Genomic DNA, 20,771 nt, shown 5'->3' with positions numbered 1-20,771 from the left:
TGGTCCATCCCCCTCGTCGGATTTTCACTGTCTGAGAAGTTGCTGAGAGACTGGCGCTGTGCTTGATCAAAATTTTTTCCAAAACTGTGAGGCACATCCGAGTGGACATCATTCGAGAAATTCAGCTGGTTTTCGGTGTAAATTTTAACGGCTGATGAGAGATTTTGGATTGTTTCTATCGCTGTAAGGACTTCCCACGGAGCGGGATGTCGCGCAGCACTCCGAGGCGACGTCGGCATCCTGTTTCAAGCTGAAAACCTCCAAATTTAAGCCTCTGTTGACCCAGGACGTCGTGAGAGAACAGAGAACTTTCAGAAGAGGTCGGAATCAGCAGTTTATCCGGACATTCCACTGTTAAAGGAGATTTTTTTTAATGAAAGACGTGCGGACGGATTGGCGCGTCGGCTCGCAGCCGGCGCCGCGCGCGCCACAGGAAAAACACCTCCGTGTTGATAACCATTTGTAAAATCCAGGCGGCTTTTGGTGGCTTTCAGTTGAGTGAGTATCTGAGAAATTGTTTAACAGCAGGGCATGTTCCAACTTGTCCTTAAGGCTTCCAATGGAGGTTCAAGCTTGGCTGATGTAATCACACGTGATTCAAATCCATATGGTTTTTTAAAAAAAATAATAAGGTCGGATACTATTCTCACAGACCTCGTATAATACTGAGATGAACTCTGACTTTTAATACTGTGTTTTACTGCTTTTGAAAGATGATGACAGTGTTTGTGGTTTTATTTTTTTATTCATTCATTTTTCGTGTTCTTATGTGTTTGTGATCCTTGAATTTACCCAGCAGCAAAAAGTGAAAGTGAAACTGGTTTATCAGAAGCCGACAGTGTAATCTGATGTGGCCACGTCCGAATCAATACTAAAAAGTTATTGGTCATCTGTAATAAAGATACATTTTTTAGCAGTTTATCGCTTTAGCGCCATAGAAGATAATTATTCAGTTATCGGATTAATGGTTATCGAAGCTAACTTTTTGGTTAGCTGGGCCCACCACTGCCAATGAGGCACCTGTGTGCTGGTTTGAGCATAGGAATTGGACTACTAACTGACAGTCAGCTCCATAGGTATTGGGACAGGGAGACAATTCTGTAATTTTCTGTCTGTACAGATTGAATTTAAATTAATCTGAGGAAAATCTGAGGTGGCATCCCAAGTGATGCAATATCACCCATACTGAATTTTATTCAAGTCTAATCCATTAAATTAATCAATAATTAATTAAAAATTCTAGTTTTGTAGCATCGGTTTGGGGTTGACACCAAAAGCAGGAAGCAGCTGGCACTGGATCTAGTGAAAGTGCCTTACCCACTTCAGAGAGTACTGTAATACTCTTGAAGTTGTTGCAACCAAGGTGATCCTGTTGGTGGTTCTGTCTATATTCCACACTTACTTTACATCATTTGTATAATACCTGTCTTGAAAATGGGAGAAAGGACTGCATATTCAGGAACACCACCCAAATAAAGTTTAGCTCAGATACTACAGAACCTGGTAAGTATCCCTGCCTTCACGTGCTTCAGCACCTTTACTGTCACCATCTTCCTCAGCGTACTTGAACTCAGCTCTTTTTTTTTTTTTTTTTGCTTTTTCTTCCTTTTTTTGTTTTGCTTTGTTTTGTGTTTTTGGATAAGCAGGGGTGCTCATCTCACCCATGCTTCCATTTTATTTATAGTTGTGTTCAAAAGTTTGTGAACGCTTGAGCTTTTACACATCTGGGTCTGGTTTCATGATGCAGTCTAATCTTTTAGTCTACTAAACGTACCTAATTAGTCACCCAACATTACCTGTCTAATCTCCATTTCACATAGACGACTAAACTTGTAGATTACCCGCCTTACTTTAATCAACGATTTTTATGGGCATAGCGGCCTCGCAAGTGCCATTACCAAGAAATGCCTTCAATGCACAAGAGTTATGTTTACTTCTTGGTTTGTTGTCTGCTATAACCATTGAGATGTTCCATTCATGCTTTCATCAACTCCAGGCTTGATTATTGTAATGCAGTTTTTACTGGTACGTTTTGTCTACTAAAATAGGATTAGCCTCCTCTGTACCAGGCTAAAAACTTCAGTTGGCTAACCAAACCTTTAACTGACTAAGCACTTTGTGCAACGACTAATGTCAAAAAATTAGTCGAATAAGTAAGTTTAGTTGACTAAACAAGATTAGACTGCGTTATGAAACCGGGCCCTGAATTTGTAATGACATCAATTAAAAAAACATATACGAGGTCTCTTAGATAATAAACCGACCCTTTTATTTTTTTTTTAACTATATGGATTTGAATGACATGCGATTACACCAATCATGCTTGAACCCTCGTGCGCATGCGTGAGTTTTTTCACGCGTGTCGGTGACGTCATTTCCCTGTGGGCAGGCCTTGAGTGAGATGTGGTCCCGCCCTCTCGGCTGAATTCCTTTGTTTCACACGCTGCTCGAGACGGCGCGCGTTGCTTTATCAAAATTTTTTCTGGACCTGTGAGGAATATCCGAGTGGACACTATTCGAGAAATTAAGATGGTTTTCTGTGAAAAGTTTAACGGCTGATGAGAGATTATGGGGTGTTTCTGTCGGTGTAAGGACTTCCCACGGAGCGGGACGTCCTGCAGCGCTTCCAGGCGCTGTCGTCGGCCTGTTTTGAGCTTAAAACATCCTAATTTAAGGCTTAATTCACCCAGGACATTGTGAGAGAACAGAGAAGATTCAGAAGAGGCCGGCATGAGGAATTTATGCGGACATTCCACTGTTTAAGGACATTTTTTTAATGAAAGACGTACGCGCAAATTCGCTGAGTCGTTTCCGTGACGACTCGGCAAATCTGTGTGCGCCGCGACAGGAAAAACACCTCCGTGTTGAAAACCATTTGTAGAATTCAGGCGGCTTTTAATGGCTTTCAACAAGTGAATAACTGAGAAATTGTTTAACAGCTTGGGCATGTTCCAACTTGCCCGTTAAGATTTCCAACTGAGGTGTTTTTCCTGTTGCGACCCCCCGCGGTCGGGTCCAGCCCGACATGCGACTCTGCCCGCACGTTCTTTCATTACAAAATGACCGTTAACAATGGAATGTCCGAATAAACTCCTCATGCCGACTTCTTCTGAAAGTTCTCTGTTCTCTGACGACTTACTGCGTCAACAGAGCCTGAAATGTGGAAGTTTTCAACTTGAAACGGCGAGACGCTGCCGCCTCGAAGCGCAGATCGCCGTCAGGCGCCGTGGACCGTCCTTAAAGCGACACTACCAGACCAAAATCTCTCATCAGCCGTTAAAATTTTTACCGAAAACCAGCTGAATTTATTGAATGGTGTCCACTCAGTTGTGCCTTACAGTTTTGAAAAAAATTTGATCAAACAAAGCAGCAGTCTCTGAGCCATTCCTAAACAATGAAAAAAATCGACGAGCGGGTGGACGACTCCTCACTCAAAGCCTGCCCACAGGCGAATGACGTAACCGACAGGCGTGAAAAAACTCTCGCATGCCCACGAGGGTTCAAGCATGTCTGATGTAATCACACGTGATTCAAATCCATATGGTTTTTGAAAAAATAATAAGGTCGGATACTTTTCTAATAGACCTCGTATACATCATCATGATTCAGGCATCTTTATATTAAAATTTCTAAAATTATGCCCTTTAACTCACAGTGTAATCTAATATCTACAACATGACATAAATGAAATAAAAAATATAAAAGTAAAAACAGCAGTATGCATAAGCATACAAACCCTTAAGTATAACACAACTAAATAATCACTTTTACAGCCAGTTTTCTTTAGACAAGTCAGAGGATTTTCAAGTACAAATGTGTTCTTAGGCCTATTGCCGATGAGGAAAATTTTGAGAATGTTCAAAAGAAAATTAAAAAATAACACAATGCTACAATACCCTTGGCCGTATGAGCATTGTGCTGTGTATAATTTGCAGTTGTTTAAGTAATTATTAGGCTCCAAAGAGTTTGCAGCTATCAACCAGGCTGTGACATCACAGGGCAGCTCTACTCTGATTGGCTGTCATCCCCGCCACTCAAAAACTAAACTGAACGCTAACATCTGCTAAATGTCTTTTAAATCAGTTCAGAGGTATTATTAGGTTCTGAAAACAGCGTTTTCAGTTTTAAAAGTGCTTATTTGTCACTCGCTTTTACATAATATATGACAAAGCGGTTAGATTTACACACAAATGAAACAGAGTTTCCACCTAGCTAGCAGCATGTGACATCACGACGCTAATGTCTGCAAGATCATGCCATAAAATTAGGTACAGAATGCGACTTTTTGACCTTTTAAAATATGTCATGGATAGCCATCTTCTAACTTGTCCAAGGTGTCCCAGGAATGTTCTCTGTGAATTTGAAGACTGTGGCAGTAATAGAACTGGACTTATGCTATGGTCAGACAGACGGATGCCAGGTCTTCGCAATACCCAATGGCCATATGATGGCCACAGGTAAAAATCATGACATAATGGCACACTGTGATTCAAAGAGTAATGTCCCCATCACACATAGCAAGAATTTGACAGAAGCGTACCTGACACGGCAAATATTGCCATAATCCGACGCAGTCAGGAGGAAAAAAGACATGTCAAGAAGTGTCGGACCGCAGACAGACTGCCTCGTCCACACCTGTCAGATCGCATCTAGAGCGTATGTAGATGACACAGACTGCTGGCAGACGGCCATAAAGGTGCTGTAGACTGCCCAATGTCCAAATGTCTGGATGTCAAACACAGACTGGAGCATTGTGTTCCTCATGTGCAAGTGCGCGTGAGTGCGCAGTGCGCGTGTGTGTGTGTGTGTGGCGCGCACACGCATGGGGCTGCAATTATTACTCAGTCATGTGTGTGTGTATGTGTGTGTCCGTGTGTGTGTGTATGCATAATGCTGCATGGGCCACTAACTGTGCACGGGGCACACGCGTGCGTGCTTAGTGGCCTCAGACGGAGTGGCCTCAGACAGAGCGCTTTTCCAGGGAACTTTCTTTTTTCTTGTTTGCCCACTTCACAACGCAACTCTGGACACCACAATGGTTGGATTATCACATGGAATTAATTTCTTTTGGGGGGGTGAGAGACTTTTTACCACAGGCTGCTGTCCCAGCTTCCTGTCCATGTGCACGCTGTGAAACACTCCTGGACCATTGCTGGAGGTGAGATGAATGTTTACTAAATGGTAAATGGACTGCATTTATATAGCGCTTTTCCATCTGCATAAGACGCTCAAAGCGCTTTACAAATAATGCCTTACATTCAACCCGATGTGAGGGTGCTGCCATACAAGGTGCTCACTACACACCGGGAGCAATAGGGGATTAAATACCTTGGCCAAGGGCCCTTAATGATTTTCCAGTCGGGCTGGGATTTGAACCGAGGAGCTTCTGGTATCAAGCCCAATGCCTTAACCACTAGACCATCACCTCCCCTTAATGATGTAACGGCCTGGCACAAGTTCCATGTTATATCTCTCCAGAGTTAAAAGGTGATCATTTATTACAGCATGAGATCCATTCAGCTCCGCGCCTCATGCGTGCGATGATGCGTTACTGCGCAACACGGAGAGGCGCAGCTGCCTGTGTTATAATGGAGACAATAGTTCACATTATTTACAGTGCCCATGGGAAGGAATGGACAAATATCTGTACTGTAAGGTCTACTGTGGATATGTGGATTCATGTAAATGGGGAATCTTCTTCACAGACTAAAGTTAATTATGGAGTTCCACAAGGTTCTGTGCTAGGACCAATTTTATTCACTTTATATATGCTTCCCTTAGGCAGTATTATTAGACGGTATTGCTTAAATTTTCATTGTTACGCAGATGATACCCAGCTTTATCTATCCATGAAGCCAGAGGACACACACCAATTAGCTAAACTGCAGGATTGTCTTACAGACATAAAGACATGGATGACCTCTAATTTCCTGCTTTTAAACTCAGATAAAACTGAAGTTATTGTACTTGGCCCCACAAATCTTAGAAACATGGTGTCTAACCAGATCCTTACTCTGGATGGCATTACCCTGACCTCTAGTAATACTGTGAGAAATCTTGGAGTCATTTTTGATCAGGATATGTCATTCAAAGCGCATATTAAACAAATATGTAGGACTGCTTTTTTGCATTTACGCAATATCTCTAAAATCAGAAAGGTCTTGTCTCAGAGTGATGCTGAAAAACTAATTCATGCATTTATTTCCTCTAGGCTGGACTATTGTAATTCATTATTATCAGGTTGTCCTAAAAGTTCCCTAAAAAGCCTTCAGTTAATTCAAAATGCTGCAGCTAGAGTACTGACGGGGACTAGAAGGAGAGAGCATATCTCACCCATATTGGCCTCTCTTCATTGGCTTCCTGTTAATTCTAGAATAGAATTTAAAATTCTTCTTCTTACTTATAAGGTTTTGAATAATCAGGTCCCATCTTATCTTAGGGACCTCGTAGTACCATATCACCCCAATAGAGCGCTTCGCTCTCAGACTGCAGGCTTACTTGTAGTTCCTAGGGTTTGTAAGAGTAGAATGGGAGGCAGAGCCTTCAGCTTTCAGGCTCCTCTCCTGTGGAACCAGCTCCCAAGTCAGATCAGGGAGACAGACACCCTCTCTACTTTTAAGATTAGGCTTAAAACTTTCCTTTTTGCTAAAGCTTATAGTTAGGGCTGGATCAGGTGACCCTGAACCATCCCTTAGTTATGCTGCTATAGACGTAGACTGCTGGGGGGTTCCCATGATGCACTGTTTCTTTCTCTTTTTGCTCTGTATGCACCACTCTGCATTTAATCATTAGTGATCGATCTCTGCTCCCCTCCACAGCATGTCTTTTTCCTGGTTCTCTCCCTCAGCCCCAACCAGTCCCAGCAGAAGACTGCCCCTCCCTGAGCCTGGTGCTGCTGGAGGTTTCTTCCTGTTAAAAGGGAGTTTTTCCTTCCCACTGTAGCCAAGTGCTTGCTCACAGGGGGTCGTTTTGACCGTTGGGGTTTTACATAATTATTGTATGGCCTTGCCTTACAATATAAAGCGCCTTGGGGCAACTGTTTGTTGTGATTTGGCGCTATATAAAAAAAAATTGATTGATTGATTGATTGATATAACAGCCTGTTCAGATTTGCAGTGATGTGTGCACGGAGCTTTCACTTTGATATTCACATTCACTGTACATGATAATAATTCATAATTATTATCATGTTGAAGTGTGCCACATACATTTCAACAGTTCCTTTGTGCTCCGGGGGGGGGGGGGGGGGGGGGGGGGTAGGTGGATGTTATTATAAGTGGCACTGCAGGTCATGCTAGCAAGCTTTGCGGTGCCAGATCCATCTCGAGGTTCCCTTGTATGCGCTCAAATCGTTTCGGATCCCAGATAAGTGTCTCATCTCAACCGCGTCCAGAGATTTTGAACATGTGCATCACACTCGGGGCCGCTGGCCGATTTTGACCAACTGTGTGGACTTCCACAGACAGCTGTCAGAACGTTTTGGAACTGAAATCCAACACTTTTCAGATGTGCGCCGATTCATAAGTCTGACGCCAATCGGTGTGATTCCAGCTCTGTGTGACGGGGGTATAAATCATCATACAACTGCAGGACTTTGAAATCATTTCACACAAATGTGAACCCTATTTAAAATGTCAATTGAGAACAACATGACCCCTTTAACATTTCAATCTATTGTACCTTTTTTTGTTCTTGTTGTTCATCTTTTGATTGCGCCCAGCTTTTCAGAGTCACTACACTGATTCCACAATAGAGCCACATTGGAATTTGGCACAGGTTTTACAGCAGATGCCCTTTGTGATACAATGCTCATTCTAGTACAAAAATTATGATGAACTAGATTAAATCCACACTGAATATTAACCCTCAAATGACCAGTTTGGATTATACTTGCCACACGAATTGGTCGATCCCTGCAAAATTCTATGAACAAATTCAAGATAAATAGATTGACAAATTCGTGGTGGGAAACATTTTTCCGATTAATATTAGAACGACGGTGCAGAAAAATATGTGCCCAGGGTCATAAATGTCCCCACTGTTGTCGCTTGAGGGTTAGATTAAACTGGAGTTTAAACATTAAAGGAAAGATCAAATTATAATCCTATGATGTGAATTTCCATGATACTGTATCTCTACTAGCACTTGCTTTTTAACTTGTGCTGGAAAACCCTTTGTATGGTAAGTCAAAGGTCAGCGTTACATCACTACAACAACATCCACTCACTGATGAGGGCAGTGACGATGTCGTGCATGCTCTCCAAGAAGCTGGCAAGGTGCTGTGTGGAAGCGTGGTGAGGTGAGGTGATCTGAGCTACGACTGCCGCCGCCTCCGCCCGGGCTGCCTCCACGCTGTTTTCGTCAGTCAAGATATCCGCCAGGCACAGAATGCCGTCCACCTACAATCAGACCACATCCAGGACACATTATTTACACCTGCAATGTGTTACATCCAGAGCTGGATCTTGGCACAGGCCATATAGATGGTCGCCTAGGGCGCCACCTGCTGGAAGAGCGCTATTGCAAGCCCTCCAAAAAAAAAGAAATGAAAAATTAACACTTGTTTCTGTGTTGGTTTGTTTGATCAACAATAAAACCTTTAAAAGCTGTCATACGGCTGTTGTCCCTTAATGTCTGGGGTGGCGTGCGTGCACAGAAGGGTAGGGGGGCACCAAACCATAATCTCACCTCAGGCACCAAAATGGCTATAGCCGGCTCTGGTGGCATCAGACCTTTATTAATATACATATTGACATGAGAAAAAAGCTTAAGTTCAGCTTTAAGAGAGACACACACTCTGGTCCCGGCATAACAAGAGTGATAGTGACAGTGTGTGTACTATATGATGTGTGTAATACACAACAAACATGAAACACGATGACAAGTCAGAGGATGTCCTGACCTGAGCGGAACATGAATGACAAGTTTCACAGTAAGATTCACTGTTTTGACATTATCAGTCATACCAAAAAAATCAAGTAAACGTGCTTTTTTGAACAGTAAAACTGCTGATGAAAACAAAAAAAAAATGCACCAAAATACACGATAGTCCAATTTTTCCGCAAATGTGAGATTTCAGACCATAAAATATCATGTGGACAGTGTCAAAATATTAAAACCATTTCACATTTAATGTGTTACTCCGCGCCCTGACCGCGTTGCTGCACAGGTGTCGGTAATGGCGCTATCAGCTGAGACCAACAAAAACTAGTGCAGTGATGACGATGCTGAAATGCGTGGATTTAATGGATTTAACTGGACTGATTGATGGATTTACCGTTGATTTAACTCAATGCAGCTGATGAAATGGAGAAATCTGCTCACAGAATTTCCAGTTTGGCATGAAGACGCTGTTGCTGCGGTAAGTTTTGATTAGCCGACCAAATTACTTACAGAAAAATAAACAGTGCAAACGACGGAATGGGATTAGAATGGGAATAACCCCCTTGTGTCTGATGATGTGCGGACGTGTATGCTGGATTTTACAGTTGCAAATTGAGTTATTCCAAAGTAAAGATTCAGAATATTTTTTCAAATGCTTCACCATCTTGTGATACAGTAAATGTCAGTCCTTTCATGCCTTTTTTTTTCCTGCCACAAAGTTGCCACCTTCTGGTCAGATCATTCTGGGCACATCACAGATATCCTTAAAACTTACTCCAGCACAGCAGAAGCTCATTTCCTATTCTCTCATGGTAAAAATGGTAAATGGACTGCATTTATATAGCGCTTTTCCATCTGAATCAGACACTCAAAGCACTTTACAATTATGCCTCACATTCACCCCGATGTCAGGGTGCTGCCATACAAGGCGCTCATTACACAGTGGGAGCAATAGGGGATTAAAGGCTTTGCCCAAGGGCCCTTAGTGATTTTCCAGTCAGGCGGGGACTGAACCCATGATCTTCTGGACTCAAGCCCAACTCCTATCACCTATCATCACCGCAAGTTACTTCTGACATCATGGTAAGGACCAGCAGTACCCAACGCTAAAATGTAGCTACTAGAGTTGTCCAACTCCTTACATATGGAAAAAATAAGGTATCTGTTGAAGGACAATCTGTCATTGTTTCAGAATATTTGGCAACCGTTTCTAGATTTCTTACAATCGGTGTCTCTATGAATTTATCTATATCTATATCTATCTATCTATATATATATATATATATATATGCCTCTGCATCGTTTATATTTTTGCAGTTTGTTCATTGTTTGCTTTTGTTCTGTGTTTTTCTTACTTTTTATTATTATTATTATAACCCCAATTCCAATGAAGTTGGGACGTTGTGTAAAATGAAAATAAAAACAGAATACAATGATTTGCAAATCCTCTTCAACCTATATTCAGCTGAAGACACCACAAAGACAAGATACTCATATTTGATGTTAAAACTGCTAAACATGACTGTTTTTGTGTAAATATTTGCTCATTTTGAAATGGATGCCTGCAACACGTTTCAAAAAAGCTGGGACAGTGGTATGTTTACCGCTGTGTTACATCACCTTTCCTTCTAACAACACTCAATAAGCATTTGGGGATCTGAGGACACTAATTGTTGAAGCTTTGTAGGTGGAATTCTTTCACATTCTTGCTTGATGTACTACTTCAGTTGTTCAACAGTCCGGGGTCTCCGTTGTCATATTTTTTGCTTCATAATGTGCCACATATTTTCAATGGGCGACAGGTCTGGACTACAGGCAGGCCAGTCTAGTACCCGCACTCTTTTACTACGAAGCCACGCTGTTGTAACACGTGCAGAATGTGGCTTGGCATTGTCTTGCTGAAATAACCAGAGACGTCCCTGAAAAAGACGTTGCTTGGACGGCAGCATGTGTTGCTCCAAAACCTGGATGTACCTTTCAGCATTGATGGTGCCATCACAGATGTGTAAGTTGCCCATGCCATGGGCACTAACACACCCCCATACAATCACAGATGCTGGCTTTTGAACTTTGTGCTGGTAACAATATGGATGTTGTTTTTCCTCTTTTGTCCGGAGGACACAACGGCCATGATTTCCAAAAACAATTTGAAATGTGTACTCATCAGACCACAGCACACTTTTCCATTTTGCGTCTGTCCATTTCAAATGAGCTCGGGCCCAGAGAAGGTGGCGGTGTTTCTGGATGTTGTTGATGAATGGCTTTCGTTTTGGATGGTAGAGTTTTAACTTGCACTTATAGATGTAGCAACGAGCTGTGTTAGCTGACAATGGTTTTCTGAAGTGTTCCTGAGCCCACGCGGTAAGATCCTTTACACTATGATGTCGGTTTTTAATGCAGTGCCACCTGAGGGATCAAAGGTCACGGGCATTCAGCCTTGCCGCTTACGTGTAGAAAGTTCTCCAGATTCTCTGAATCTTCTGATTATATTATGGACTGTAGATGATGGAATCCCTAAATTCTTTGCAATTGAACATTGAGAAACATTGTTCTTAAACTACTGGACTATTTTTTCACTCAGTTATTCACAAAGTGGTGATCCTCGCCCCATCTTTGCTTGTGAATGGCTGAACCTTTTGGGGTGCTCCTTTTATACTGAATCATGACACTCACAATTATGAAGCGCAAAATACGACAACAGAGACCCTGGACTGTTGAACAGCTGAAGTCGTATTCTAAGCAAGAATTGGGAAAGAATTCCACCTGCAAAGCTTCAACAATTAGTGTCCTCAGTTCCCAAACGCTTATTGAGTGTTGTTAGAGGGAAAGGTGATGTAACAAAGTGGTAAACATACCACTGTCCCAGCTTTTTTGAATTGTGTTGCAGGCATCCATTTCAAAATGAACAAATATTTGCACAAAAACAATAAAGTTTATCAGTTTGATCATTAAATATATTGTGTGGGTGGTGTATTCAATTGAATATAGGTTGAAGAGGATTTGCAAATCGTATTCTGTTTTTATTTACATCTTACACAACGTCCAAATTCATTGGAATTGGGGTTGTATTACTGTTATTATTATTATTATTATTATTGTTGATGTTATTATTATTATTATTATTATGCTTATATGAAAAATTATTGAGCCATACTATGTTTTAAAAACTGTATAATGTAAAGTGCTCAAAAAATGTTGTGACTATAAATACACCATCATGCTTGTCGGCCTAGCAAAAGAGAAGCGGCCTGTCCAGGGTATACACCCACCTCTCACTCAATGACCACTGGAATAGACTCCAACCATTCCATTCCCTTTAACTGGAATAAGCAGGTATAGAAAATGAATGAATAAAAACCTAAGGTATTCTTGCTGCAAGGAGAGAAGGAATGCAGTGAGGAGCCTTTGAGCCAGGCTGAGTAATAAAAAATGCCTTAGGATGAGTTCCTTTCCCATTAGATTGAATCCAACAGAAGACCTGATACATCATGTCCTTATTATTGCTATCTGGTAGTTGTGGAAACGTGTGTGTGTGTGTATATATATATATATATATATATATATATATATATATATATATATATATATATATATATATATATATATATATATATATATATACACAGCAGTCTTCAGAATAATAGTAGTGCTATGTGACTAAAAAGATTCATCCAGGTTTTGAGTATATTTCTTATTGTTACATGGGAAACAAGGTGCCAGTAGATTCAGTAGATTCTCACAAATCCAACAAGAACAAGCATTCATGATATGCACACTCTTAAGGCTATGAAATTGGACTATTAGTAAAAAAAAGTAGAAAAGGGAGTGTTCACAATAATAGTAGTGTGGCATTCAGTCAGTGAGTTCGGCAATTTTGTGGAACAAACAGGTGTGAATCAGGTGTCCCATATGTAAGGATGAAGCCAGCACCTGTTGAACATGCTTTTCTCTTTGAAAGCCTGAGGAAAATGGGACATTCAAGACATTGTTCATAAGAACAGCGTAGTTTGATTAAAAAGTTGATTGGAGAGGGGAAAACTTATACGCAGGTGCACAAAATTATAGGCTGTTCATCTACAATGATCTCCAATGCTTTAAAATGGACAAAAAAAAACAGAGACGTGTGGAAGAAAATGGAAAACAACCATCAAAATGGATAGAAGAATAAACAGAATGGCAAAGGCTCACCCATGGATCAGGCCAGGATGATCAAAGACAGTCTGGAGTTACCTGTAAGTGCTGTGTGACAGTTAGAAGACGCCTGTCTGAAGCTAATTTATTTGCAAGAATCCCCCGCAAAGTCCCTCTGTTAAATAAAAGACGTGCAGAAGAGGTTACAATTTGCCAAAGAACACATCAGCTGGCCTAAAGAGAAATGGAGGAATATTTTGTGGACTGATGAGAGTAAAATTGTTCTTTTGGGTCCAAGGGCCGCAGACAGTTTGTGAGACGACCCCCAAACTCTGAATTCAAGCCACAGTTCACAGTAAAGACAGTGAAGCATGGTGGTGCAAGCATCATGATATGGGCATGTTTCTCCTACTATGGTGTTGGGCCTATATATCGCATACCAGGTATCATGGATCAGTTTGGATATGTCATCATACTTGAAGAGGTCATGTGGCCTTATGCTGAAGAGGACATGCCCTTGAAATGGGTGTTTCAACAAGACAATGACCCCAAGCACACTATGAAATGAGCAAAATCTTGGTTCCAAACCAACAAAATTAATGCCTCGCAGATGTGAAGAAATCATGAAAAACTGTGGTTATACAACTAAATACTAGTTTAGTGATTCACAGGATTGCTAAAAAAGCAGTTTGAACATAATAGATTTGAGTTTGTAGCGTCAACAGCAGATGCTACTATTATTGTGAACACCCCCTTTTCTACCATTTTTTTTACTAATAGCCCAATTTCATAGCCTTAAGAGTGTGCATATCATGAATGCTTGGTCTTGTTGGATTTGTGAGAATCTACTGAATCTACTGGTACCTTGTTTCCCATGTAACAATAAGAAATATACTCAAAACCTGGATTAATCTTTTTAGTCACACAGCACTACTATTATTCTGAACACTACTGTGTATATATATATATATATATATATATATATATATATATATATATATATATATATATATATATATATATATATATATATATATATATATATATATATATATAGTTGTATGCAAAGGTTTGGGCACACCTGATAATTTTCATGATTTTCCTTTATAAATCATTGGTTGTCTGGATCAGAAATTTCTGTTAAATATATCATAGCACATTTGGACAAGCCAGCTTCATTTTGGAATAAGGTACTGTAGACTGATGAAACTAAAATTTTGTTATTTGGACATAACAAGGGGCGGTATGCATGGATGAAAAAGAACACAGCATTCCAAGAAAAACACTTGCTACCTACAGTAAAATTTGGAGGTGGTTCCATCATGCTGTGTGGCCAATGTAGGTACTGGGAATCTTGTTAAAGTTGAGGGTCACATGGATTCCAGTCAATATCAGCAGATTCTTGAGAACAATATTTACAGTATGAATCAGTGACAAAGTTGAAGTTGAAGTTGCACCGGGGCTGGATCTTTCAACAAGACAATGACCCTAAACACCACTCAAAATCTACTAAGGGATTCATGCAGAGGAACAAGTACAATGTTCTGGAATGGCCATCTCAGTCCCCAGACCTGAATACGAGGTCTATTAGAAAAGAAACCGACCTTTTTATTTTTTCAAAAACTATATGGATTTGAATCACGTGTGATTGCATCAGACAAGCTTGAACCCTCGTGCACATGCGTGAGTTTTTCCATGCCTGTCGGTTGCGTCATTCGCCTGTGAGCAGGCTTTGAGTGAGGAGTGGTCCAGCCCCCTTGCTCCAGCAGCGAATCCATCATGACGCGCGAAGCCTCTGCTCGGCTTTCCATGACAAAATCTCTTGTTAAAAGTGAAATCTGCCGGAAAATGGTTGATGTCCAGCTCTTGTGATAACCAGAGAAAGTGCACACGACGGTCTCAGATCCACAGAGCCATCTGTTTAGAAATGATCCAGTGGTTTGTGGCTCTCGATGGCAGCATGGAGCAAGGCGCGCCGAGCGTCCTTAAAGCCGTCCTTAAAGCTGTAGTAACAGTTCTTATTCTCTGTGAAGCCCGTAAAATTTTCACCGAAAGCCAGATAAATTTTTCGAATGGTTTCCAGCTGCCAGTCTCTAACAGTTTCTGAAAAAATTCTGATGGAAAAAAAGCCCAAATCATTCCGCCATTTCCTGACAATGAAAATCCGCCGAGGGGGTGGACCACTCCTCACTCAAAGCCTGCTCACAGGCGAATGACGCAACCGACAGGCGTGGAAAAACTCACGCATGCACACGAGGGTTCAAGCTTGTCTGACGCAATCACACGTGATTCAAATCCATATGGTTTTTGAAAAAAATAATAAGGTCGGATACTTTTCTAATAGACCTCGTATTATTGAAAATCTGTGGTGTCACTTTAAGTGGACTGTCCATGCTCAGAAACCAACAAACCTGAGATGTTTTGTAAAGACGAATGGTCCAAAATATATTCAACCAGAATCCAGACTCTCACTGGAAGCTATGGGAAGCGTTTAGAGGCTGTTAATTCTGCAAAAGGAGGATCTACTAAATATTGATGTATTTTTTTCTGTTGGGGTGCCCAAATTTATGCACCTGCCTAATTTTGTTTAAATAATTATTGCACACTTTCTGTAAATCCTATAAACTTAATTTTATTTCTCAAATATTACTGTTTGTCTGCTATATATTTAACTGAAACTGCTGATCCAAACAACCAATTATTTATAAAGCAAAATCATCAGGGGGTGCCCAAACTGTATATTACAGATGTTGAATAAACGTTTGTCCGCTTGGTGGCAGTGTTGTACAGTTCATGCCTGCTGTGTCACATCTGCCACTTTTAGCTAAAATTCACCTCAAACCTTTTACAAGAGCTGAAAATCAGCATGTGAGACTCTTTCTGCTCGACTCATTAACTTTGAAAGTCATAGTCATGAGCTATAGGAGACTGTATTTCCACGGGGATGAATGGCATCTACTTTGTGTGCTGCCATAAAATCTAAAACTTCAAAAAAGGATTTATTCCTTTCTTTGTTGCAGCTCCACTTTTCAATCCAAGTTGTTATGACTATAACTTTGAGGAGGAAGAGATGAGATCATGTGTCTTTAAAGTTCACGCACCAGCAGCCATCACTGTGGTGAGGAAAGTGCCTCAGCCAGCCACACCTGTCAGTCTTATCTGCTGACGGGCATCGGTGCACTCAGCTTCACAGGGCATTTCCCTATTTTTGTCTCTGTGGACGTCAGCAGCACCGACCCACTGACGTGGAACAATCCACTTTCCATGCCCTCGTTTATCTACAGTTCCCCCCCTCATCCTGTCAGCACCTCCTCCTCCCTAAAATCAGATGATCTGACGTCTTTTGCGCCATCGAGGTTATATCTCAACTATATTATTGTTTTGTTATATTTCAACTTTTTCTCAGCGCCGACGCCTTTTTGGCATGAAGTAAAGATGTAAAGTTGGCATTGTGATGAAGCTCTTCCTTTGATGCCACCATGTCATCACCGGCTGGCTGCAAGGCCAGAAAGGGGGACAAAGACATGGACTTTGTCAGTACATGCACATATGCTTCAGTCACACTTTCTTATGTCAATTAACTGAACAAAGTTTGAATGACTTTTGTGAAATTTGAACTGGACATCCAAAATGAGTGTATTTCAGAAATACACTCCAAACTGGAGCATGATGGGGTTTATTCAGACCTTCTAAGGACCTCCTACTTTACTTAACATTGTATTGATTGGGTGATTCGCGGTATCTCGCGGTCCATGACCCAGTATCTGCAGAGTTCTGGTTCTGGGCACGCACAATGTAAACAAATGTTGTGAAGTATGGACAATAAGACAACATGGCAGAGGTTCATCACAGGTGCACCACTTCTAGATAACCCTCTTAACTTGGGAGAATGTGTCATCATCATAACTGCCTGTGAATTCACTGGATCAACACCATCCACATCCTCGTTAGTCATTGTTTACATGCGCTGTGAGATGCCGGAACTCTGCTGGCACCGCAGTGCATTCTGGGAAGTGCAGGGGGCTGCCAAGTGCATTATGGGAAACATTAAAGTACCGAATTCTAGTGCACAGGATAACGTGAACAAATTTTACTAGATTGTTATTACATTTGACGTGGGCATTCCAAATGAATGTATCTTGGATGAGTTTGAAGTTGAACAACCAATCAGCTACAAAACACCTTATAATAGATAATTATTTTATGTAAATTCTAAACCTTCCAGCTTTAAATTTTTAGAGTCAAACTGACATTGTTCTATAGACCCAGATTCCATTGTTGGTAGTGTAATTGTGTGTGTCAAAATTCACCCCCTTGTCCCCGTTGTGACGCCTGGATAATGGATCAAGTAGGGCAGGGGTGGGCAACGAGGGCCGAGACACTGTAGGTTTTCCTTGCAACCAATCACCTCAGCAGGTGGGTTGCTGATGAGCTTCTACCTTGAACATAAACACCTGGTCGTCTTGAAATTACCTGCTGAAACACCTGATCATTAATGAAATCACCTGCTGAGGTGACTGGTAGCAAGGAAAACCTGCAGTGCTTTGGCCCTTCATGGCACATGATTGCCCACCCCTGGCTTAGGCCATTCTAACAGTTACAAGGTTTTTACAAAGTTTTTACCAAGCTGAAGAAACAGAAAGCAGACAAACCAGATGTAAATAAAAACAGAATACAATGATTTGCAAGTCCTCTTCAACCTATATTCAATTGAATACACCACAAAGACAAGATATTTAAACACCAATGATTTCTGTCATTATTAAGTCTACAACCCCTGGCAAAAATTATGGAATCACCGGCCTCAGAGGATGTTCATTCAGTTGTTTAATTTTGTAGAAAAAAAGCAGATCACAGACATGACACAAAACTAAAGTCATTTCAAATGGCAACTTTCTGGCTTTAAGAAACACTATAAGAAATCAAGAAAAAAAGATTGTGGCAGTCAGTAACGGTTACTTTTTTAGACCAAGCAGAGGAAAAAAAATATGGAATCACTCAATTCTGAGGAAAAAATTATGGAATCACCCTGTAAATTTTCATCCCCCAAATTAACACCTGCATCAAATCAGATCTGCTCATTGACATTGACCCTATGCCATGACATTGACCCTATGTGTCTTTTTGCAAGGAATGTTTTTTGCAGTTTTTGCTCTATGGCAAGATGCATTATCATCTTGAAAATATCAACATAAACTTGTGCATTTATTGATGATGTAATGACAGCCATCTCCCCAGTGCCTTTACCTGACATGCAGCCCCATATCATCAATGACTGTGGAAATTTACATGCTCTCTTCAGGCAGTCATCTTTATAAATCTCATTGGAAAGGCACCAAACAAAAGTTCCAGCATCATGACCTTGCCCAATGCAGATTCGAGATTCATCACTGAATATGACTTTCATCCAGTCATCCACAGTCCACAATTGCTTTTCCTTAGCCCATTGTAACCTTGTTTTTTTTCTGTTGAGGTGTTAATGATGCCTTTCGTTTAGCTTTTCTGTATGTAAATCCCATTTCCTTTAGGCGGTTTCTTACAGTTCAGTCACAGACGTTGACTCCAGTTTCCTCCCATTCGTTCCTCATTTGTTTTGTTGTACATTTTTCGATTTTTGAGACATATTGCTTTAAGTTTTCTGTCTTGACGCTTTGATGTCTTCCTTGGTCTACCAGTATGTTTGCCTTTAACAACCTTCCCATGTTGTTTGTATTTGGTCCAGAGTTTAGACACAGCTGACTGTGAACAACCAACATCTTTTGCAACATTGCGTGATGATTTACTCTCTTTTAAGAGTTTGATAATCCTCTCCTTTGTTTCAATTGACATCTCTCGTGTTGGAGCCATGATTCATGTCAGTCCACTTGGTGCAACAGCTCTCCAAGGTGTGTTCACTCCTTTTTAGATGCAGACTAACAAGCAGATCTGATGCAGGTGTTAGTTTTGGGGATGAAAATTTACAGGGTGATTCCATAATTTTTTCCTCAGAATTGAGTGATTCCATATTTTTTTCCTCTGCTTGGTCTAAAAAAGTAACCGTTACTGACTGCCACAATCTTTTTTTCTTGATTTCTTATAGTGTTTCTTAAAGCCAGAAAGTTGCCATTTGAAATGTCTGTGATCTGCTTTTTTTCTACAAAATTAAACAACTGAATGAACATCCTCCGAGGCCGGTGATTCCATAATTTTTGCCAGGGGTTGTATTGCTTGTTCCTACTATGTATTTTAATGATAAGGGTCTATTGGCAGCTATTTTGGATGGTGTTTTGAATCTTAAACCCATGAATGAATTTAGTTTAGGCACAAATGAGTTTGCTGTGTCCTACAATGGTTTATATGTTGTGTAAAGGTGTTTTAGTGAAAAAACCCTATTTTGGTGGCCATCTTGGATAACTGGCTTGAGGCCAGTTTTTATTTTTGGGAACATCCTGATTGTGTTTTGGGGTCATCTGAGGAACCTAAAACAGTTGGTTTGGTTTAGTCCTGGGGGGGGGGGGGGGGGGGGGGTTCAAAGGTAGTGGTTGTAGCTCCCCTAGTAACTCTGGGAGCCCATAGCTGAGCGAACATGGTATTTAGAATTATTTGACTCCCATGAGATCTTTTTATTTTATTTTATTGGGAAGAATGGCAAAGAAATGATCAGGAAAAAGGTCCAGGGGCAGATGAAGATCACCGCCACTATCTGCTAACCCCAGGAGGATACTGTCACAAAATGTCACCCAAATCATGAAGCACTTTTTGAGTGCTTTAGAATCACAGAGGCCTTCCCTGTCTGTCTCCTTTGTGCAAAATCCTTCACATGCCTTCTGGTAAAACCGTGGCTTACATTTCATGCATCTTCTTCATAACAGTGACTTCCTCTGTGATACTCTACCACAGGGGTGGGCAATCATGTGCCATGAAGGGCCAAAGCACTGCAGGTTTTCCTTGCTACCAGTCACCTCAGCAGGTGATTTCATTAATGATCAGGTGTTTCAACAGGTAATTTCAAGACGACCAGGTGTTTATGTTCAAGGTAGAAGCTCATCAGCAACCCACCTGCTGAGGTGATTGGTTGCAAGGAAAACCTGCAGTGTCTCGGCCCTCGTTGCCCACCCCTGCTCTACCATGACGTTCTGACTTCATGACTGGTGACACAGCATTAAAGAGCTGTTGCATGCACAGCTCCTCCTATCACAGTAGCTTATAGAGCAGCATTGTTGTGGAGTCTTTTCCCTTCTCTCACTGTCTCCTTTGTGCACAGTTGCCCAGTTTTTGAGCAGACAGATTTCACACCCGCTGCCACACTTTGGCCATTACATGATGATTTCACTGACTTACAGTGATCCAGTTATTAGTTGTTTGTTTGTTTGTTTGTTTTTTTCTTCTTCTTCTTCTTCTTCTTCTTCATGAACTCTGATGGAAAGGTTCCAGTTCATGTTTTTTTTTTCTTTTTTCTCTACATGGACTTACATATTCAAGAATGGTTTTGCAAAAATTGTCGACAGCAAAGCAAATTGCAACTACAGTGTGTTTTTGTTTGACTACTCAAAGAAAGAACACAAGTAACTCAGCACAGTACCAAACTGCAATGATTCCAATGATTCTGTGAGCGTGCACTGCTGCATAGTGATACGTTGCATTATGGGTAATGACAAAAGATGCAATGAACTGTTTATTATTTATTATTTGCTTTCAGCTCTGATATGCTGTGTGAGGAAGATGATATAACAAAAACTTGTGTATGTCCAAATTACACACATGACTTGTTTGCTGTC

The 20,771-nt window shown here is 41.0% G+C and overlaps 1 protein-coding gene across 3 annotated transcripts in view; it reads right to left on the bottom strand.

Annotated features, from left to right (window-relative positions):
* The window catches only part of LOC117515351 (protein inscuteable homolog), a 208,059-nt gene that overhangs the window by 21,674 nt on the left and 165,614 nt on the right, over positions 1 to 20,771 (bottom strand). For all 3 annotated transcript variants that reach the window (XM_034175871.1, XM_034175869.1, XM_034175870.1), the window contains exon 8: positions 8,228 to 8,399. In XM_034175871.1, coding sequence (XP_034031762.1) covers positions 8,228 to 8,399 — 172 coding nt within the window. The remainder of the gene's footprint in view (positions 1 to 8,227; positions 8,400 to 20,771) is intronic.

Source organism: Thalassophryne amazonica, chromosome 8 (genome assembly GCF_902500255.1).
Source record: "Thalassophryne amazonica chromosome 8, fThaAma1.1, whole genome shotgun sequence".
In the NCBI taxonomy this organism is placed as follows: Eukaryota; Metazoa; Chordata; class Actinopteri; order Batrachoidiformes; family Batrachoididae; genus Thalassophryne; species Thalassophryne amazonica.
The sequence above is the reverse complement of the archived record's forward strand: the minus strand, read 5'-3'. Positions and strand labels throughout refer to the sequence as shown.